Genomic DNA, 23,183 nt, shown 5'->3' with positions numbered 1-23,183 from the left:
TATTTTGAGACCATAATACAGACAATCTCCTCAGAGAGACCTTTAAATATATGCAAATGTTTTTCCTGTAAAATACATACAGCTATGGGGCATCGACAGCCCAGTGGTGATGTCAGGCGCTTCATATGTGGACACTTAATGGCAGCCGCCTTGGGTTTGAATTCCGCCCTCGGCCCTTTGCTGCATGTCGTCCTCAGCTCTCCCCTCCCAACATTTCCTGTCTCTTCTGTTCTATCTAATAAAGGCTAAACCTTAAAAAAATACAGCTATGATATAAATAAATTATATACACATATGCCTAAATGTGTATTCTGCAGGCTCAGTGTGCAGATGTATTTAAATCATTTATAACTGAACACATTCAATACTGTCCTTTGGAGCCCTTTATTTAAAAAGTAGCGTTTGTAGGACACATCATGCTTTAGTATAAAAATACTCCGAATACTGTACACTGGTTCTCAAAATTGTGCAAAACATAAAAAAAGTATCAACAACCCAAGTTAACTCGGAGAAAGTCACAAAACAGAAGGATGATAGACATTTCTTCTCCAAATCTTATTCTTATTTTGACTGAAGAGGTTTATCTGAGAATTCAAACACAAAGAATGTTTCAATAAAAATGGTAAACAAAACATTTGTTTGTACTGAGGAATGAAACATTTTACATTAAAATGTAAAAACAGGCGTCAGGTTGGAACAATGCACATTATTCTTTAAAAGTATTTACACATTTGAAATGTGGCAAACTTGCTTTTGCACTAAAAATGCACACGTGGTGAAGGAGATGGGTGTAAACGTCGAGCCTTAAAGTCATGCATGTAAACATGTTTCTATACTAAGAACCTTTACGTCCACTCGTTGATCAGGCTGAGGTTAAGGAATGTCTTTTTGTACTGTTGCAGACTCGTTTTGAAGGCTTGGTGACGGGAATACATGTCAATGATAGTTTCCAGTTCTGGTCCGATAAGAAGTGCATTTCTTTTAAAACATGACTCAAAGATGAGGCGGGTCCGCTCCTCGCTGTCCTGTTCACATCCGGACGCCGGCCTCTCACCCACATTCATTTCCTCAACGAGTCCAGCAGCAGCAGGTATTCTGTTTTTAATTACAAAGTCTTTTAAAAGCCGAGGTGATTTTCATTTAATTTGTAGGAGCTTCATCTTGTTTCCTGAAAAAAAAAGAAAAAAAAAAAAAGGACAAATTCATTAGCTGTTGAATTAGAGTCTCTGAAAGTGAACTCTACAGAAGATGAATCAGCATCACTTACCCAGTCCTTTTAGAAACTTGTTCACACTACTCGGCTCTGGCTCAGGGTACGTATCCATATACTCGGCCACTCTGAACTCAAAGAGACCTGAGAGGGACACGGAAATGTTGAGCCAATCAGCAAAAAGATGGTGATGGTGAAAATGCAAATCCTAAATCCAAAAATCTGAGTTTAATTAGAGAGCTAAGTCAGCTTCTAATACAGAGTGTGATCAGAACTGAGTACTGACAAATCAAGTGCGTCAAATTTTATTCCGGCTTGTTTAGAATTGATCAGTATATTGTAGCATAAACAGCTAATGATATATCGTCTAATAGGGATTGTTTTCTGTGTTTTATTAAGAATGAGCTTCATCCACACACTCACCTCTGCCCACGCCCTTGCGCAGCTCTTTGTCCTGAATGAATCCTGCAAACATCTGAGTTTCCATGAAGAGCTGCAGGAACTGGCGGACTCCACGGGACGGGTGAGATTTGCGGAAGCTGTCACGCTGTAGCTCCCTGCTCCCGTTGGACGACTCGACCATGTGGAGAGGATAGTGGCCCACCAGCTCCACGAATAACCGCACGAAACCCTCGGACACCAAAGAGCTCAGGTCGGCCTGATGATCTGGACGGGGCAGAGTTTGAAAAGAAGATCAACAGATTGAAAACAGAGAAATGTTCTGTAGCTTTACAATCACTTTATATAACATGTATATGTTTCATAACTTCCTATGAGGGCTTAGATAGTTTAACACTTTTGCTTAAAAGATTTACTGACTTAATATGAACTTTTAAACATTTTTTTTTTTACATGCACAAACGGCAGCTAACCTGTAGAAGAGGTGGTATCATGAATTCATAGTTACAGTATAAGAGCTGATGCAGCCGATGATATACTGTTGTGTCTGCTAATCCACAAAATCAGTGACTGAAGATGTTGAAAACCTGACTGCCTTAAAGCATCTTTCTGTTATACAAACCTCCACCTCTGTCTCCATCCTCCTGTCTCAGGATCTCTTCCCTCTCCTCCAGGATCTGCAGCAGCGCCGCCTGCAGCTTACTGGGCAGGATGCAGTCCTCATCGCCAAGCTGTCCAAACATCACAAGTAATGTTCAACAACAGTCACGTGATGACCTGAAGCAAGGCTGTGCACGTTTCTTATTGTCTCAACAGACTAGTGGTGGAATCTGGTATTTCATACCTAGACACTATTTTCTACATATTTGGGGACTACATGAATAATTGGTGCTAACACATATGAGTTTGCTGCACTTGATTGTTCAGGATGGAGCTGTGAGACAGACCGAGTTTGCTGCAATTTAATCTTTTGTTGCAGATGCACCAAAAACGTCACCGTAAGTCTGATAGAAGTGTTTGTTTTAGTCACACTGGCTCCGATTGATGTTAGGTGTGTCAAAACAGTAAAAGAAAACATCCCTAATCAATCAATGAGTCTATGTTCGTCTTGATTTGCTAATTTATAACAAAATTTTGATCTAAACACTATAAAAATAGCAAGTCTAGACATCTTTCTTTTGATGAAGCCACCAGATTCCATTGAGAAAAACAGAGATTTGATCTTTACGGTTACTGACCTATTGCTGCCATGACCAGGTCAAGTATTTTGTGTCCTTGTATAACTGAAGTTTTATAGAGTTTGTCTGGATCTAATACATGAGATATTACTTAAACTAACCAGTTGAGTCAGTGTTTAAGCAGGAACTTGTTTTTAGAATGACTGTTTTTGTCTATGGGAGGCAAACATCTGTTTCTGGTTAAATAAGGGTTCTTGCCTTAAAGCTCCTGTAAGTTTTGAAACAATCTGAACTTAGTACTGCTGCTTCTTTAGGAGCTACAAGAGCAACGTGTGTTTACTGTATGGATTATGTACTGTATGTAATGTTGTGAGATACTTTGATATAAAATCACCTAATGGACTCGCTTTGTTTGGTTGTATTTCCCCCTAAAGATTTACACCGCAGTCATGACCGGCTGTCTCTCAGCTTCAAGTAAAGCAGCCCCATATCTTCATGTACCAATTCATCATTTAGATTCCAATATATGCAATAAATGAGGCTCATAATTACTGGAAGTGTCACTTAAGAGGGTAAGGGACTGGACAAAGAGTTAGCCAGAAACCCAGACAGTTTAAGACAAACCTAATGTAAACAAACAACACATTTCTTTCTGTACATTTCTTTCCGTCACCCTCAAAACATTCAGAATGCAAACCAGGGACAAGTGTGGGCAAAGCCATCCTAATCAGAGGGACCACACCTTTCATTCCCCACCGAGCACTGCTATGTGTACACACCTGAATGACAAACTTGTCTGCACACAGATCCACTATGAGCACCTGAGGAGACAGAGAGAGAGAGAGAGAGAGAGAGACAGTTACTCAAACGTGTGGTGAGTCTCTTCAGGGGGTTTCTTCATTACGCTGAGTGGAAGCTGCTGCACAGGATCATCTGAAGTCTTTGTTTACGATTTCACTGAATTCTGACAAACCTCCTCGATGGGCAGCTCCAGCAGCTCTGGCAGGCACGGTGCCAGCACCCCGATGAGGAATGGGGTGGGGGAGCAGCTGATGTCCAGCATGCTGGCTGGGAGCACAGGTACAAAGGTGTGCTGCCAGGTGAAGGGGTAGAGCAGCGCCAGCACTGCATGGCCACACCGAGACAACACGCTGCAGTCAAGGAAGGAGAGAAAATAATCAACACAAAAACACAACACAGTTCTCACAGAGATCATATGACTTGATTATAGCTGTCTGACAATAGCAGGGTCATGATATTATTCAACTTTTACACCGAATTTCCATAGCAACTAGCAAATAGATTATGTATACAGGCGTGTGAACCAGTGCTACAAAGACACAACTGATCTGCCCTAATACACGCTGCAGTTATTGTCGTTTCAATCTCTGCTGACACTTCATGTCCGGTTGGTGCTAGTTGCTACATGCTTAAAAAAAAAGGAAACTCAACAACTTCCCTTTAAAATGAACAGTTCTCGAGTCTGATTTCTCTAAACATTCTGCCGGGCTCAGCACACTTAAAGCACACCGATCTATATCCACTCCTCATCATCCTCTAGACTTAAAGAGAGTCAGGCGTTGTGCTTTTTAATAATAACACAACTCTGGCTCTTTCTATTTTATCAGATTTCTAAACTACAATACCTGAAAAATCCCTGAACATCTGTTACTTAATAATCTGTTATATATTGTCTATATGTCTATATATGTCTAATCTTTTTGATCAGTTTTACACTTTGTAGCACAAAAACTGTCTCATGGACTACAAATCAACCTTTACATCCGTTGCTGATTGTAGAATTCAATATTTACATGATAATCTGGAGGCCTCCATTACCTGCCTCACAATCAGGTCATAGCTCATAATGAACAGTGTAGTAGACTCTGACTGTATGTTTCTTTATTTTTTGCTGTGTTTAAGGACAGTTGTGTGTTAAACTCCTGAGGTATTGGACATGTATCAGCAGGCTGCATGTGAGCCACCAGGTTACATTTCTGTCTCGGTCTCTGGGAACTCTCAGCAGGTTGAAAGAATTGTGGCTTTAGTTGGATTCAGACAAAATCCAGCAGCGGCAAGATTGTGCCGAGGTGTTTATTTATGCTTTAGAACGAAACAGCCATGACACAGAAGAGAGAATGTTTTGATTGTCTATTCACTGCTTGTTTCCTCACTAAAGCAGCTTCCTCTGTTTAACCAACACATCCCTCTCATTCCTTCTTTAACGATGAAGATCATCTATAATTTATGGTCCTTAATTTCTTTGTGGTAACACAAGGAGCTTGGGCTCTGTTAGATCGTGTTATTCTTGGGGCTCTGTACAGCCCACTGAGACACTGTAAGTCATTTAAAGCTGTACAAATAAACCTGCCTCGACTTGCCTTTCTAAAACCGCCATAGGTTTACAATGGGAGAAAGGTACAAAGACAATAAGACTGGCTCTCGGCCTTTGCGTAATCAAGCATCATCAACGGCTGAAACACAGCGAGGAGGAGTGTAGGAGTAACCATCCTGACATTGTGTGCCTCATTCTTAAATCATCATTATTCTTGTATTTGTATATATATTATATTGATGGTTGAGTGTCCATGCAGTGATTTGTGTTAGCACAGCAGTACCTGAGTTTGTCAGCGATGAAGATGACCCTCCTCTCCAGCAGGATGGAGGCAAACACCTGCAGGAGTTTCCCGACACTGAGACACTGCAGCAGACTGTCAAAGTCCACGTGCTCCAGCCTGGAGTCCACCGGGCGACACAGAGTCAAAACCTGACGACACAATGGGAGCACATGGAGTCAGGCTGCTGTGTACATGGAGTGTCATGTAGTTCCACCTTGTATGTTTCTTGAATGTGTGACAACAGACTGTAGATACTTTCAATACTTCTGTGTAATGTAGCTTAACAGTTTACTAGTTGTGTCTTTAGAGCAACTTAACTGCTGACACACATATCGGTGATGATTTTGTAACATTTCCTGTTATGGGAGGGGTAATTTCTTCACTTATCTGAGTCACTAAACAGTAACGACTGAAGTGATTATTGTGGGCAGCTACAGTATATATAACTTCCCAAAATGAGCCCTTCCAAACTGGAAAAGCTTTCCTTATTGTTTACAGATAACCTCACATTCTGAGTCACTCCGACTCTGCAGAAAGGGGTGGTTAGGAGAACCAAAAATACTAATTAACATTTCCTCTTTTGGTTTCAGGGTTACCTCATTCCCGGAGCCGGGGAGGAAGCTCTTCACTGTGACTGTGCGTCCAGGGGCTGGAAACGGGGCCTCCATCACGCTACGCATAAAAGGATAAACCAGCGCCGGGGAAATCTCCCTGCGTCGCTCCACCTCCTCTAAAATCTGGACAGAGAGAAGCAGACAAACACAGTTTGTGTCCTGAAGGAGCAAATGTTGATTAAACTCTAAACAAAACAACAGAGGCAGGATGCAGCTCTGCATGCGAATGTAGTTTTTCAGGCTTCACGCTTAACTGTTTGTAAACTTCCCTGAGCCAACTGAAAAATAGGTGGGACACGTCTGCTTGCATACAATTCTTTTTTTCTGTGTGTGTAAAACACACCCGGGGATTGCTCGGGATTATCTTCTTCTGCAGCCTCATTCAATCAAAACACAACCGAGGAGTTTCAAGGCAGGAGCTCTGATACACTTCAAGAGGATTAGCACTGCACTCTAACGACTCCTGCTCTTTTCAGGCCTCTATCAGCAGACACAGGGGTGCAGGCGTATTGTACAGTTGCCTTACCTTGGCAAACAGGTTGAAACAGCCCAGTTTGCTGACAATGCAGTGCACCTCAGGGAGCCTCTTGCCTTTTCCACTGGGCTTTAAGAAACACAAAGATTCAAACGTCATCAAAGAGAAAACAGCAGATAAATCTTTGACACCAAAAAAACAGTAAAACACCAACATGTTAGCCTTTTAATGCATTTTTAATGCATGCTTTTTCCCTTTTAATGCATACTTTTTTCCCCTAATAACTGACGATAAGATGAATTTAACATGGGCAACCCATGCAAAGGTCTCCTATCATTGATACTTTCAGACTGACAGGGTCGTAGAGAACTCAAAGTAAGTGTTTTGGTCTAAAAAGGTGTGGTCAGATGAAATGTTATCTTGAGGATGAAATGGCATGGTCATTTTCTTTCTTTAAAAGATGTATTATTCAGGTAGTAAGATGAGCCTATATGGGCAGGTCTACAACACACTTTCACTGTGTAACACAGGAACGCCCAAAACACACCGATGCATAATGAAGAGACTAAAAACGACTCCTTAGTGTCTTACTGTGGACCTAGATTATACACCGTTTAACCAGAAAAAATGAGGATTGGACACATCCTAAATGCACTTGCACCACGCACTTCTACCCAGGGTTATAGATTATTTAAATAGAACCAAAGAGTCCAAAGTCTACAGTATGTTCATGAGAGCAGCAGTAAGCATGCATACCAACAGAACACTATATGTAGAGTTTGACCTTACAACACAGGGTTGTAGAGTACTTAACAGGACAAACAAAGCATGTTCAGTATTTAAATGAAAATATTTTTAAAAAAGCACATTCAGTCAAACTTTTCAACCAACAAATTGAGTTTAAAAATGTCTTTAAAAAAATCTACGAGCAGCTCTCCCTGTGAGGCAAAGAAAGGGGAAACATTCTTCTTGCACTCTGTCATTGATTCAGAAGTGGTTTATGGTCTGTGATTCACATGTACTGATTCACATCTCCTCTGAGATGTTGTGTAAGCACATGGCGGGATCCCACATCAGAACACACACACACACACACACACACACACACACACACACACACACACACAGAAACGCAGACACAAGTCATCGAGTCAGTGACTCAACACATCCTCACTCACCAAGATCTTACGGCAGTAACAGAACCAGCGGCTGCCGTCCTCTCCGGTCAGGACGAAGGAAAAGGTTTCACTGTAAACACGACATCCAAACAGAGGAGATTAAAGTTATGTCATTATCATTAACTTTTCACTGCCTTAAAGATGAAAAACAAATAAGAAAACCGTGAAATGATTTTAGAGGTAGAGTTAGACGAATAAGGAAACTGGGTTTAGAAACTCGACTGACGTGCTCAAGAGTGCTGAAGAGTCCCAATCTCACTTGTGGTTTCGTTAGCGTATGTCATTTCCTACTCTCTCTCCCTGATTTCTGAATCTATCAACTGTCCTATCTCTTAGTTGAATCCAAAAAAGGCCAAAAAGTTAATCTTAAAAAAAAAAAAAAAGAAAAAAAAGAGTCTTAATCTCCACAGTCAGTGGCTCTGTTTCTGGAACAGGAGCCAAGAGCAACGTGAGCACAGCCATGAACAGCTGACCTCACATCAAAGGAGAAATTCAAGATCACTTTGGAATAAAGAGAAAAACATGCAAAACAAAGTTTAGTTTTGTCTTTCTGACGTTGATTTGTTGTTCATTCTGTGCCTGTTTTGACGTAATGCTGATAAAGAGAAGGAAAACGATCTTGAGTCTGTATATTGTGTTTTATTTTGAAATTGACCAGATGCTTTGTGTGTTTCCTTGTCTGACTTCCTGTCTGGGTAGTTCTATTCTTTCAAGCTTGACGCGTGCCTGCAGTGTACTCTGTCTAAAATAGATTTGCAGCATATTTGAAACGGAGCAGAGCGTAGTGCCGCTGCTAGCACGCTCGGGAGACAGAGCGCGGCGCTGGCTGTGGAAACAGGAGGATTGACTAGAGTGGCAGTGAACAGTGGCGTAGTGCACGGCGCTGACGGACTGCGGAGCTCACGGAAACATGTGGAAATTGGGAGTGAAGCTGTGTGTATTAAGATTTTATCCTATATTAAAACATGAACCTTACACATTAAATAAAGAAGAATGCCCAGTGCTCCTTCGTCCTTAGACATCTGATTAGATCCTTCAAAATGTTTATTATCTCAGTGAGGAATTTGACTTGTTGCCCAACAATTTACGTGTGACATTGGACAGATGAGGAGATAAATAAAAAAAACAGGAACTGGCAGTAAATACAACCATTGATTTGGTGAAATAACTTAACTGAATAAAGTACTGAAGGGGAGATTTATAAAGCATTTGTTGGATAACAACACAAGTTGTGTGACAACACAACATGCAACTGTCTTTGCCTTTAAGAAGCAGTTTCTTCACATTATAGAAAGAATTCTGTGATGCATTCACTGACCTTGGCATGTGTGCAGACGGCTTCCAGTCCTGTGAGTCGGGGAAGCAGAACTTGGGGATAACCTTCAGCTGATCCTCTGCCTCTCTGGACAGCCGGGATGACTTTTCAAACTAAAAAAAAAATAAACAGAGGGAGACCAGTTAAAGCCGTGGTTTCCAGGAAGACCAACATGAAATCAGTATATTATGATATAATTCAATAGAAATAATCTAATGTGAGAATTACAGAAGACTTCTTCTATGTTTACTTGTCGCCAGTAGTTACACCATTTGTAAGGCATGAATAAAATTCTAATGGGAAAACAAAATTAGAAAAAACTGGCCTTTATAAAAGCTCCTTACTTATATAAGTTGGTGAAATTCCCCTCCATGTATTATAAAGGTCATCTTTATTTAATTTGACCAAACAAGATTATATTAACGACAGTCCGTCTTGTACATTAAATTCAAACACCCGTATCAAAGCTCTTCTATGTCCGAGACAAAGCGGGATCATGCAAAAGGCTTCCTTCTAACCATTTTGGGGAACTGCTGTGTGATTTCAGGAGAGTAGGTGTTTCCCGTGGAGCCTTTTCTTAGCGACACGACCACAAAGATCTGGAAGAGCTGCTGCTGTTGCAGCTGGATCAGGTCTCTCTCCAGGGTGCGGTACCCTGGTCGGCGTTTCAGTGTAGACTGTCTGTAAACTGATCTTCTGGAGCCTGCTGGACACCACACAATGACACAAGACGATTATGATTGTCCTCGGCCGTACATCACAGAAAGATGAAGCGTTTTGAAAATACATCTTCTATGCATTGTGAAGTTATTCTGTTAATAAAATATAGTCTTTAATAACTTTAGTTTGGGCGTGTTATTTGAGTTCTCTGAGGAGGCTCTACACTATAACCACAATTGCCAAGCATGACTTTATGTAAAGATGGCAGAAACAACTTTGATCCAGACTTATTTACTTATCTAAAAACCCAGTGCCTTCATCCCTTCATTTGAAATAAACACAAGGTACCATATGATAGGAGCTCAGTGAAGACATCCCCATTGTGCCCCTAATAAGTTACACAGCAACCAAAAAAACAAAGCTACCTTCAACAGACCCAGGCTGTGTTGATGCGAGCTCCAGGTAGTGACAATGCTGATTCTACCTACCCTACCACATGGCCACTTCTAGCCCCCATAACTGAACTGTGTAGGCTGAAGGACAGCAAGAGTCTTAAATATGGTGTGGCAGAAATTACACTTTATCATTTGAGTCTCTGAAACTCTGTACATGTTTTTATTGCTAACTAACAACTGCTAACATGCTAAATGCTATGTTAGGGTTGTGTTGCAAATTAAAATAATACTTGCTCATCATTAGCATGTTAGCAGTGTGAGCGTTCTAACTTCAGCATTAGCCATAAAAACACAAGATGTTCCTACAGAAAGCTGTCAGATGAAATCATTTAAATCGTAGTTTCCTGATTATTATTTTCTAATTCTTAAAACACTTGTGATTTTAATTAAAGTTTGCATGCAAAGATTTGTGGCAGTTGTTCCTTTCGTGTTGTGTTCAACTTCAACCCCACTGCATCTCCCTTCTATCCCACTATCCAAAACAAACACAGTTTCAGCAGATTGATGTTCATCATGAGTCTGGTTCTGTTCGAGGTTTCTTCTTCTTATAATGATGTTTTTTCTTGCATCTGTAACTTTGCTAAATGTTGCATAGAGCCGTGCTCATGCTGGATTAATGTTGGGTCTTTGTAGATAATATAACACAGAGTAAAGTATTTTATCTGCTCTTGTGTAAAGTGTCTGAAGATAAGCTTGTTATAAATTGGCGCTAAGCAAATAAAGATTGATTGGTACCTTTAAACTTTAACCTCTAACCTGAAAAGCACACCAATCATAAAGGTACTTTTAAGACCTATTTACTCCATGGTGATACCTTTAGTGTTGTCCTCTGGATCGCTCTCTGTCCCGCTGGTCTCTTCTGTTGATATAAATAAAGGAGGGAGAGATTAGGGGGAGGCAGAGGAATGGAACAAACTTGAGAAGCTGTAATCAGATGCAGACAGTCAGCCTTTGTTTCATAATCAGTGGCTTTTTTCCCCGAGTGCAGCTTGCCATGTGTGTACCATCAAAAGCTGGGTATTTCCAACAAGAGGCTCAACATAATCTTATTCAAGTGTTGATGTGGTGGACATGAAGACATCTGTGACACCATGTGTATGTTTGAGTCTGTGTGTGTTACCTCGCACTGCTAAGCCCTGGTTCTTGACTCTCTTCCTCCCTCGCTTGTCGTCAAAGATGGTCTCAATCTTGTTGACGTACTGAGAACGAGAGCACACACACAGGTACTTGTCAGGCCCATAATTTCACAGCCATTATAGAATCATGATTATAGGGAATCATGATATAACAGCCACTAAGTACATAATGATATTATAGATTTTCAGCATGTTTTTAGGGTTACATTCCTGCAGTTTTCTCTTGTGTGCTCCGAGAGAGAATATTTGAATGTCTGATAGTGGGCTCAGGAGAGATACAGACGTCACACTTCATGTCACAACACAGAAACAGACACACACAGGAAGCTGAAAACTTATCTTTAAGAGGACATACACACACAGAAAACTGATAGTGTAGCAGGACAACTTGTAGCTGAGTATAAGGAGAGATGCCCCTGTGAAGATTACGGAACTGTTGTAAAGCAGAAAAACAATAATTTCTTTCACTTTATTTTTGTAAAACTGTGTTTGTAAACTATATGTGTGTGATTATCATGGATTAAGTTGTTTATTCTCTCTGGGTCTATAAGTTTGACTACTTCTTTCTCAAAAGTTACATAAAAGACAAGAAAGAAATAGATCGACTCCAAATAGACTTCCTCTGCATTTGTTTAGCCTGCTGTTACACAAAGTGCACATTTTGCCCGCGTTTATGAAGCAATAACCTTTACTTAATCCTCAGCTTTACAGATATATCCGTCAATACGTGTATTTTTCTTTCACTGTACCTTATTGTCAAAGTTCCTGCTCGTCCCCGCTCTTTCCCCGGCCATGTGTCGTTTATTTAAATACATGACAGAACCTCAACAAAGCATTCACACATGTTGCTCTGCCACTATCTGTTTCTTTCAGTGTCTTCTTATTCTTCTTCTTCCTGCTCAACAAAGCACCTCCCTCTTCTTCTCCGTCTGACATAACACACCACTCGTCATTCAACATACCACTTCTCTCGTCAGTCATATGACAATAAAAAATTAAAAAATACCTCAGTCAGTGTGAAAACGTTTGACTTATTAGTGATGAAGATCCGTTTACCTGAGGCGTCCGCTGTGTTTTCTGAGTGCTCGAGCGCCGGGCTGAAGCTGGTTTTGGGGTTTCTGCGAGGGTCGAGGATTTAGACGCTGCGATGGTCTGGAACTTCTTCCTCTCCACTTTTCCAGAGTATCCGTGCAATGTTTGGGGTTTAGGAGGCAGCTGGAGGTCAACAAGATTTAGATAATTACACAGTATTAAACTACAACACGATCTTCTTCCTCCTTCAGAATCTCCAGTTAGGAGGTTGTCATTTCATTCACTCATACATGACTTATAAAAGACTTCTTGAATTATTTTTTTTAACCCCCGTACCTTAGGGCGCTGAGGCCTTGAAATAGGGAGACACGATGGAGACAACCTGACATCCTCATAGGGGTTATCTCTGGTTCCTTCACCTGGTTGATGAAAGAGAAATGGGAAAGATATGACAGGCTGATGATGTCACTTCAACTGATTTTGTACAAACCCTCCTTTGCTTACAGAGCAGAAAAGTGAAAGATCGTTTGGGTCCAGTGTTGATAAAACAATTGTCGTAAGTTTAATGTGATTAAACATTAAGACCAATATCAAAGTGTGAGCAGTTTCACAGTATTCCTTTCAGTTTTTGATGTGCTTTAATGCTTTAGTTTTTGTCATTTTAATACTTTTCTTTAAATTAACCTTATAACCATAATGATTCCTAATAATTTATAAGGCTGTGTCAGTACATACACATGCCAATCGTCAATAATTTACTGTTGTTTGTCAATAAATTAGTCGAAAGATGCCATGTATAACTTTGCACAGCCTCAGCCAATGTATAAAAGTTGCTTGTTTTTTGCTTAAAGGGGACATATTATGATTGGATTTAAAGAGACACACACACCAAAACAGAGCATTCTGAGAGAACTGCCAAATACAGGGAGTTGGACTTACAAACAATGTCCTCATAGATATTGTCATCAGAGTAAGCATGGTAAAGGCCTGAGCGCCTGTCGTCTTCTCCCAGCGTGCCTTGCTTCGCCGTGAGGCGCGCAGCATCCTCATACTCAAAAGACTTCCTGTGGCAGAGAGGGAAGGGAAGGCAGTGAAATATGGCTGCTGTCCTGAACATAGACACCACAAATTTCCTTTAGTCCATATCAAACTCAGCAAGACAAAGAGAGTGTGAGATAAAGTGTCAGGGGAGGAAATGACTGAGCATATGGAACAAAAGTTGGAAGAAAGCAAAACAAGGAAACACAGTTTGACAGCGTTTTGACAGAGACAGCATAGTGCAACATGACAACGTCCACTGTCATTAAAACTTCAGTCACTGTGCAGCTTTTCTCTCTAGAAAACCTTCAAGAGAAAGAAACAGCTTCATCGTGTTACAGCAGGTTTACTATCACAAAGGTTAAAGTACAAGTTCAGTGTGCAAGAGTTACTTGATTTGTTTTTTAACAAAACATTTTTCTAAGTGCTTCAGACAGATTGTAGCATGACTCATGTTCAGTGTGATGTAATACCCATCCCCATGGAGGTATTTCCTAATATACAAGAGTGAGTGACAGTTAAGGGCTTCCTGTGGAGTCGGTAAACAAACCAAGCAAAAGAGCTATGTTCACTTTGTACAGACATGCAGGAGGACTGCAGGTCAAACACAAACTATTGGCATAAAACTCAACAATGCAAGACAAAGAGATAACACCGTCAACTAACGAGGAATAATGGTTAAGACAATTAAGGGGTTTAAAAGTCTTTTTACAAAGTGTTTAAAAGTGCAGTCAATGTAATATAACTATCTTAAAAACACTGTGGCCAAAACTACAATTACAGGATAACAGCACCTTTATTTCCCAGAGTTTTCTACATTTGGTTGCTTTAAACACATAATCTCTTGCAGTGTGTAGTGTTGTCAGATTGTGTGTTTTCCCATCAAATGAGGATATCTTTAATTGAATGTGCTGGTTTAAAATGTCTTGAGTGACTAATGATCATTAAGGCGACTTTAAGGTTTTACTGTGCGAAGAATAACAACAAGTCTTTCAACTACAACAATGTTCTTTTCTTTTCAATTCATATTCAGTCAAAGCTTTGTGATAAACAATTAAAAATACTCAGCAGTTGATTTAAAAGAGAATACCTTTATGTGTAAGGCAACATCACTGTTGTTGGAGGTCTATTTCTACTCTAAAGAAACGGTGTGGTTATTTTGGAAGATGAAGCTTGTGATGCTGTTAAACTATACCAAATTTAACATATGGATGTTTTGGATATTTTGTCCAATTCATTAACATCATTGAGAGTTGCGGCTGAATAAGAGACATTTTTTAAACACTAAATGTGTTTTGTCACAAATTGTAAATATAAGTGCATGTGATTTGATTCAGTCAACAACTCCTGGACACTGTTTGGATTCTATTGAGACAGCACCAGGGTATGACCGTTACAGAGACATGCCATGTATTAAGTCCAGAGTGGAGTCTGTTCATGGGTTACAGAATCACGTCTTGTTTATCTGAGCCGTCGCTGTATGACAGGGAGTGTGAGAGAGTGTGTGAGGGTGTTTGCTGTTGAGGAACTAGGCCACATCCAGACAATAGAGAACAATGCTGCCAGATATCATGTGACATCACACCAGGACCCCAGCCAGCTTTAGACTTGGTCCCCCACCCCGAAAAACTGCCCTGAAAACAATCTGTTCATATTCAGTCTAGTCCAAAGCAGAGAAGAGTTTTCACATGCACTTTCACAAAATGGTCGGGCATGATTCAGATCTAATTAAGAGCAGCATGAAATAATGTCTCTTAAAAAGTTTGCTCTGCTTCAAGAGTTTGGACTCACCTGTTCTTTTTATGCCTTGAAAGCCCGTTGGTCGTTGCTCCTGGACACGGAGGTGGTGGGAAGCTGGGTGGTTGAGCTACCGTCCTGCTCCTGCCCCTCACGTTGGAGTGGTTGTTATTGGGGGATCTGTTGTTCCAGCGTATTGTGTGCTCCGTGTTGGTTTTGTTGTTTTTGGATCCCTGATACTGGAATGTCCGCTGAGGTTTGGGAGGAGGCTCAGGATCACCTGAAGACCCCCTGCCTTTCTCCCAGAGCAGTCTGTCGCCCTCAAGCTTGCGCCAGAAACCCCGAGAGGTGTAGAAGTTTCCGGCGGGCATGTTGTCGTCTTGGTCATCAGTTGATAGAGGTAGAGGTTTAGGAACTACTTCAAAGTCCAAGATACGCTGTGTTTTTCGGTTGCCATAAGAAGAGTAGATCTGTTTATCTGTAGAGTTCAGGGTGTAAGCCCCCACTTTGGGAGACCCCATTTCTTTTTGTGAAGCTAGTGGTTTGTTTCCTGGGGTTGAAAGTTCTGTTGAGGATTTCTGCAAAGGCTCTGACCTTCTACCAACAGCAGTCTGTCCAGCTGGGGATGGGGATTCTCGAAAATCTAGGCTCTTAGCTTTTGAGAGGCTAGCTTTAGCGTGAGGCCCCCCTCTTGATCCCTCACTGGAGCACCCGTTGCCCAGCACATCTCCAGACAGACTCCGGGATACAGTTGGAGGGTGTACTTTGACCCCGGCATCCTGGCTGCTGTCCTGCTGACTGCGACCTTCCCACTGGGAGATCTTCTCCCTGATGTTAACGCGGCGCTCTTTAGAAGAGGGCCTCCCCGACTGCCAAGCCACAGTGGCCCCTTTCTGCAGGCGATCGACCTCACCACCCCCTCGCTTGCCTTGCTCCAGCCTCAGAGCCAGCATGCTGAGAGGGGGTCAGCTCACCCTCAGTTCTCCATTGATGAATGCATCAGGAATTTCCTCATAAAGTTGGACAGGAAAGATGTTCCTGATCTGTTCTCAATTAATCCAGAAATGATAAGTGAAAACAGAGGTCCCCCAAAGTTTATGTTCCAAACTCCTCGATAATGTCTTTAGCCCCCTTCTTTGTGCTAGCAGAGTGTCATTTCCCCCATGTCTCCTTTTGTAAACAACCTGAAAAGAGGAAAAGACAAGGCATCAATATTACTCATCAATCACTGCACTTAAAAGCAAGCCCAGACAAAACAGTGCAGGGTCAAAGGGATACTTCTGAGGAGACACAAGACTTGACTTGACTTTTCCAAACAGAGCACATCTGAAGCAGTCAGAAGGGACAGAGAGAAGGAAGGTCAGGAAGGACAGACTCCTGCCAGGGTCCAATGCCAAAAATAAATCCAGTTTAAAAAAAAAAAGGCAGGATAGTGACAGGAACAAGGTGAGCACACATTCCTGCTGCTGAGTGTGTCCGTGTTGGTAGCCACCCAAAGCCGCCTCAAATAGCCCCGGGGTAGTTGTCTTCTCTGTAGCTGCTTTCTCAAATAAAAAATGTCAATGATACAACAAGGCCTCTAATATAATCTGTTGTTCTTTCAAATGACTCAGAAGAATTTTAACTGGTTTCAAAGAACTTCAAAAGGGAAGAAAACACATTAATCATTCTCACAGCATGCATACAGAGCAAATTACAGTAAGAGGCAGAACAATGGGGGATTTTTGAGACCATTACCAATTGCAAAAGAAAAAGAAGTCTTTCTAACAATTTGACAACCAGTAGAGATTTATTTCTCAAACTGTCAACATCGTCAGAAGTCAGGTGCTGGACGACTGGCAGACTAGATGATATAGGCAGAAAATTGTTGATCAAAGAATCAACACAATATGTCATTGTTATAAAACTCTTGATTTATAACCCCGGTTTTATACAGTGTCATCTAATTCATCTGCTCAGATGTGATGCTATGCTACATATTCTGCAGACACAAAGAGAGGATTGTAAATGATTAAATCAGACTATTCTCTACAAGACAAATCACATGAAGACATTAGTGTCTTTATCACCCCAAGCATTGTTTCTGCACAATATGTTTGAAGAAACAACTTCAATATCAGATACTGATATGTATCTGTGATAGGCCCATGAGTTGTTTCTGTTGGCTTACTGATATATAGGTCAGATTCAAAAGATATTTCGTGATATATCTAGTATCTACACAGGATAGCTGCTAAAAAAAAAGATGAGCTATTCATCCAGCTATAAACACACAGGACAAGAGACTCTGCTTAACTGATGACTTTGTGCAAGGATTAGAATATGCACAGTTTAAAGCCCTGATGTATGGTCTTACTTCCCCTCATCAAACGCTTTTAAACACTGAGCCCGATGCAAAGTTCTGCAGCTGCATCCACCCCGTCTCATGCTCCCTGAGCGGACATCAATGCAGTCACTGTACACTCACAGCTCCTGGCTTGCTGGAACCAAACCATTTGGACACGTTGCACATTAGGCTGCGAGAATGTGGAGAAGGGGAGACATGGTAAAATTCCACTGCGCACACAGCTCATGATCATAATAACTCTATGAACTGCATTCTTCAAAAGAGGGGGGGGAGGGGGGGGGGTGTCGGGGAATACATTTAACTAGAGACAGTGGGTCAGTCAGCGTTGCAAGTGATGCCTTTGTTTGGTCTGACCTAAATCAAAATGTATGTGGGGACTGGAATGCTGCTGTTCGTCATTGTCAGACCATGCAATGACAATGCAGCTCCTAAAACTGACCCATTTGCGTTATTTGTCTGTGTGCGGTATGTTGTACGCAGGAAGGCATGAGTTGAGTTTCCTGACATGCAGGAAGACGGATCAGCAGACTGTCCATAATTATGGGGCAGAGAGATTTGCGCCCAGCACTAACCACTGATTTGACTTGTTTAGATCATCTATGGTAATCAAGCTTTGTCTTTGAACGCCGTATATCCAGAAACAGAGCAGCTACAGTAACATGTGAAAACACATCTAGAACTGTCAGTTCCCTCTCCTATGGCATTTTGTTTAAATCAACTCATGTTATTGCCAGTAAGCCAAGGCAAACTGTGAGGTGCTGTGATATCAAGTGTCTAAGCCAGAGGGGGAATAAAAAGGAACTACACTTATGTTGACTAGACTGTCAATTCTGTGTTAGGTATCCATGTATCTTCAAGTGAAACTCTCTGACTCACCAATGTACAAACCAGACAGAGGACCCATGAAATACCCCATCATCACTTGGCAGCTATATCAAGTCTAATTGCACCTTCAAAACCACCACAAAAAAACGCCCTCGTACGGCATGATTCAACACGTCTAAGGTGAGTTGTTGTACAACTGCGGTTCACCAGCAACAGTGACAGCTACAGCTACAATAAAAGAAAAATGTGGGTTTGCTAAATGACAACATAAAAAGGACACACGAAGATGAAGTGCCTCAAAATGACCAATCCATCACCGGCCTCCTGAGAAACATGTAGACATCAGTGTTGTATTGCTGCTGAAAGAGTGATGGACCACTCAAACATTACAAGTTTTGTCATTGAGGGACATTTGTTGTCAGTTGTTGTCGATACCTGTGAGACAAAATGTCTCTGAATCCCATCATAATCTCTATATAGACATCTTAAACCTATAAAATGTGCTCATAATTGTGTAGTTAGCTGAAGATCTTTAGAAAGAAGCTCTGAGGGCAATAAGTACATCTCACATGCTTTCAGTTAGAGTCAGTCATTTATTAACTCAGCTGTTTTCCCTACATTTGGCAACACCTGCAGCAGCTTTCCATACAGAAGCAGTACTCCCTGCAATTAGGGCCAATGACCTTAGATCACCCTGTAACCTGAATGTGTTGCAGTAAAACAAGAATAGTTGCTTAGTTACATGAAGGTACGTACCAATCTCCCTTTGATATACAGACAGTTAACGTGTTTCTCCGGATTTTTAAGTCTCACTTTCACAGAAATAAAAACTCACTCATTGATCTTACTGAGTAAGAAGTAATCTATAATTCGGCAATAATCAAAGGTAAATAATAACCTTGATTAACTCACTTGTATGACACTGAGCATGGCAAACCAGCAGGTCAGATGTTCTGAGTTACGCCTGAAGAAGCGACGTATGAACAAGGATTTCTTTACCTATCATGCTTTGTATCGATCTTTAAAGCAAGATTTTTGATTTTAGCGGCATGCCGAATCTAACACCAATACTTAATGGAGCTATAAATATACTTGATATTGATACTAAGCTACAAATATATATGCAGATAATAGATTAAACTTTAACTTGCCATATTTTCAGTTGAGCTTCCGTTTGCTTTTTAAACCAAGAAAGTCGCATGTAGGGTAATATAGTCTGCATAAGGTTTTAATAAAAACAACAGTTTTCTAATGACTAATTACTGAATACGACAAAGTAAATAACCTGTTTCGTTAAGTTCACAGAAGAAGAAACAGACACTTTGTTGAGTGAGAGAAGTTGTGTTAACACATTTAAACAGATTACAACATAGTTAGATACACTGACAACATATCTGGTGACTTACTTGTCGTGTTTTGATGAGCTAAGTACATGTGCTGTCTTCATTTTCTCCTGATAAAATAAATCCGCAGATAAAATCTGTTTCCAGTCGTCTTCATCGTTCAAAAAGAATCTGCAGAGGTTAACGTAGGCGGTTTGAAAAACGTCCCTGTGCGTGTGTTGAAATCCACAGTCCGTTTACCGGCACGGTCATTTCATAATCACAACAAAAGAAACTTTGATCAGGACATAAAAACTTCTCCTTGTTCTTATAAGAAAACACAACAACAAAGAAAGAGGGCAAAGACTGCAGAAAAGTAAAGCAGCACACTCCTCGCCCTCCTCCTCTGGACTCTGGGGTCAAGTCAGCCACAAAATATGTGACTTCCGCTTTTTACTTCCAAAATAAAACTTTTAATGTCACAGCTAATTTATTAATAAAAACATCATCATCATCCACAAAACCATAATAATAATTTTATTTATTCATCACCTTTAAAAACAAAGGGTTACAAAGTGATTCGACGTACATTACAAGAAAAAGCAACATGAGTCTAGTTTTTTAAAAACTGATCTTAGTATTTTTATGTCTTGTTTTTTATGTGCCTAAATGGTATTTGTTCGTTTCTTGTGTGGTGTATTGACTGTGACTGCAGTTGCTGCTGTGACGGTGTAATTTCCTGCACATGATTAATAAAGTACCCATCATCATCATCATCATCATCATCAAGAGCAAATCAATGTATCAATATAATCTTGCTTTAATTTGTATATTTTAAAAACATTTTCTTTTTGTGATGGATTTAATGACCTATATATATTTCCAGGGGGGAAACTGCTGATGAGATTTTTGTGTGTGTTTTGTGTCTTAAAATGTTATTATGAAAACAGTGGTGTATATTATTATTATTATTATTATTATACATCTCTTAAATGCATTAGATTAAAAATATAAAATAGATAAACTAATCCCTAAATTAGGAAATACTGTCTTTACTTGGTCATTGCCCTTAAAAATGTATTTCCGACTAATGAGCCTACTTTAACTATAGGCCTATATTCTGCTTAGGAGTTTAATTTATTCTGTCTGTTTAGTTCTTATCTGTTTACGCAGGCATCTCCGTATGCTGCATATCCGCCTTAGTACTCCTAACTTTAATCATTTTCTAACAAGTCCTTTAACTTCCTCTTTCGCTGCGGGTGTGTTCATCCAGCTTGACGCAGCGGTGACTGTGAGAAAGTTTGGTTGAATCCTCCCGATCCAAAAGAGAAGACGTCATCACATCCACTCCTGCAGCTGTCATCGATGAACAAATACTGTTGTCTTCATGTGTCCTGGGAAATATCGACACTGTGTAATGAGCTGCACCTGCGGGACTCCACGCGTCCATGTCTGGCACTTTACTGACATTAATAAAAGAACAGATGCGATGTGTTGCTGCAGAAAAGTGGTGGACAGCTCTGAAACTGTTGGGATATCGTTGAACTAAAGCCAAAATCTATAATAGTCTCTTTAGTAGAAGCAGCTTTTAGCCCATAGAGCCCAAAAGAACTGAACAAAACAAACAAACATGCAATGTCTGATTCAGGACAGCTGAGGTAGATGGGATGAATGCAGTTTAAGCATTGCTTTTAAAAGTCGTAACAAGGTTTCCGTAGGTGAACCTGCGGAAGGATCATTACCGGTTGAGATCCCCGTGTGGCCGCGTGGACCCTCGGTGCTGGCGGCGGATCGTCACTCAAACTCTCAAAACCCTCAAACTCTTTCTTTACAGCACACTCTGTAGGCGGTATAGACAATACTTTTGCCTACAGGGATAATTAGTCTTAAACTATCCTGATGTGTTTTGACAGGACTTCCAATTAGATTTCAACCTTGAGTATCATTCATTAAACACATTTGATCCCAGTTTAGAAAAGGAAATATAGATACGACCATCCACTTACTTATATGCACCTTTTCATGGTGTCACATGGCATTTTTCATATATTTTCACCTAAGTAATGCGTATACTTTAAAGAGCTGTGCATTTAATGTCTGCATATGCAAATGGTGTTAAAAATGATCTCTGGTCGAAACATTGTGATTACGATGAAGCTTTTTGTGGCATTTGAGCAAGTGTGCAGGCATATCTTCTTTCCTGCTTCTGCCAATGGTCCATTTAATAAAGAAGGGACTCGATGATCTCTAGGATGAAAAAAATTGCATTTATCTGTTTCTACAATTAGCCAAAATCAGTTGAAGAAATGTTAGTATCTGATATGGATTCTGTGCATCCCCAATATTTCTGCTGCGCTACTTCTAAAGGATACAACAGCCATTAAAATAAGAGGCGCTGATTAGTGTATAATGAGCCTCAGTCACAACTTATATGTTAGAGCTGAAAAGGAAGTAAGCAGTGATAGCTCTGCAAAGTCAGAGTCTGCAGGTTAAGTAAAAACTGCTGCATATAATATTCATTCAATTATGAGACATGATCAAAATGCAAAGACTCGTGTTGTTTCACATTTTATTTCCTTTCAATCTTTACATGATGTTTCCTCATTTGCATATTGTGCAGTTAATGTGCAGTGAAGACATTTCAAGTGTTATCCTCCAAAGGACAGAACATCAGTGCATTAGAAGGTAGATTTCTTTACGCTTCACTTTTTCTTAAGAGATGCAATGAAAAACAAATCACAACAGAGATGAGTTCAGAGTTGGATTTTTAAAGAATTTACTCAGCCTTCAAGCCCTCCTTAATGAGGTTAAGCTCGTAGCACAGGGTCTCAAAGCGGTACGCCATACGGATCTGGGCCACGTTAGTCTTGCGGATGTCGTTGCCCTCGGGACCCTCCTTCAGGTAGTCCTTACCCAGGAAGTGAACCTTCTCCTAGAACACAGAAGGAAACCACAAGAGTGTTTGAACCACCACAGCCATTTTCTTTGCATCAAAGATGAACAAATTCAAAAGGATTTTTGTAAAATGTGTTTAAATGTTTAAAGGTTAACAAATCTCAACACATCTAGAGCTCTCCCTCTGTGTTTGTTACCTCGTGGGACAAGGCGCTCTGCAGCACACTGCTCCTAGAGATCTCACACATGTCGCAGGTGCTGAGCTTGAACACCTGGGCTGCGATGGCGTACTCTTCCATCAGGGGTTCCTGTGGATAAATAATCCCAGATTTAAACCCTGTAATGGTCACTCTTTTGTTAACACATGTTTAATCATCATATACATTCCACAAGTACTTTATATTAAGAATATAAAAACATATATCTCTCCTCAAGGAGAACACATGGCAGTATATAAAAACAAAAATTATGATAATTATATGTCCAGCAATATTAAAAAAAATAATAAAAGGACACCCTAAAAATGTGTACACAATTTAAATGATTACATGCAAAGACTTTGAAAATATTAAAAACAATTCAAACTTCCAAGTTAAACATAGATTCCATCCTTCCATTATCTATACCACTTTAACCATTCAGGGTCATGGGGGTGGGGGGGGGGGGGGACATATAGAGAGAGTAAACCAGCCACACTCACATTCACACCTCTGGGCACTGTACTGTAGAGTCCCCAATTAACAATTAGG

At 40.5% G+C, this 23,183-nt stretch overlaps 2 protein-coding genes across 3 annotated transcripts in view; both read right to left on the bottom strand.

Moving 5' to 3' along the window:
• Positions 1-365: 365 nt before the first annotated feature.
• On the bottom strand, positions 366-19,966 carry dennd2c (DENN/MADD domain containing 2C). Of its 2 annotated transcripts, none has more exons than XM_020636002.3 (19): positions 19,624-19,966; positions 15,100-16,229; positions 13,210-13,334; positions 12,607-12,689; positions 12,295-12,453; positions 11,223-11,301; positions 10,917-10,961; positions 9,506-9,693; positions 8,991-9,100; positions 7,673-7,742; positions 6,546-6,623; positions 6,002-6,142; positions 5,406-5,554; positions 3,761-3,938; positions 3,567-3,608; positions 2,232-2,340; positions 1,634-1,876; positions 1,268-1,354; positions 366-1,168 (listed from the first exon to the last, which is right to left on the bottom strand). In XM_020636002.3, the coding sequence occupies exons 2-19, from the start codon at positions 15,996-15,998 to the stop codon at positions 1,137-1,139; spliced, it is 2,817 nt and encodes a 938-aa protein (XP_020491658.2). In that variant the 5' UTR covers positions 15,999-16,229; positions 19,624-19,966; the 3' UTR covers positions 366-1,136. The 2 variants fall into 2 exon arrangements, with proteins under 2 accessions (XP_020491658.2, XP_020491659.2); XM_020636003.3 differs by having other exon boundaries at positions 9,506-9,690.
• Positions 19,967-22,094: 2,128 nt separating this feature from the next.
• ampd1 (adenosine monophosphate deaminase 1 (isoform M)) overlaps positions 22,095-23,183 on the bottom strand; it is a 13,847-nt gene continuing 12,758 nt past the window's right edge. The window contains exons 14-15 of the mRNA XM_020635941.3: positions 22,632-22,742; positions 22,095-22,471 (exon numbers count right to left, since the gene is read on the bottom strand). Of these exons, the coding sequence (XP_020491597.1) occupies positions 22,316-22,471; positions 22,632-22,742 (267 nt within the window). The 3' untranslated portion in view covers positions 22,095-22,315. The remainder of the gene's footprint in view (positions 22,472-22,631; positions 22,743-23,183) is intronic.

This window comes from Labrus bergylta, chromosome 12 (genome assembly GCF_963930695.1).
Source record: "Labrus bergylta chromosome 12, fLabBer1.1, whole genome shotgun sequence".
Lineage (NCBI taxonomy): Eukaryota > Metazoa > Chordata > Actinopteri > Labriformes > Labridae > Labrus > Labrus bergylta.
This window is presented reverse-complemented; position numbering and strand designations above follow the sequence as displayed.

Excerpts from the sequence above, each read along its gene's own strand:
- dennd2c (XM_020636002.3), bottom strand. The coding sequence starts at position 15,998 with ATGCTGGCTCTGAGGCTGGAGCAAGGCAAGCGAGGGGGTGGTGAGGTC. Across the intron at positions 13,335-15,099 it reads TCAAGGCATAAAAAGAACAG|GAAGTCTTTTGAGTATGAGG; the intron begins GTGAGTCCAAAC and ends TCTCTGCCACAG. Across the intron at positions 12,454-12,606 it reads CAAGGCCTCAGCGCCCTAAG|CTGCCTCCTAAACCCCAAAC; the intron begins GTACGGGGGTTA and ends GTTGACCTCCAG.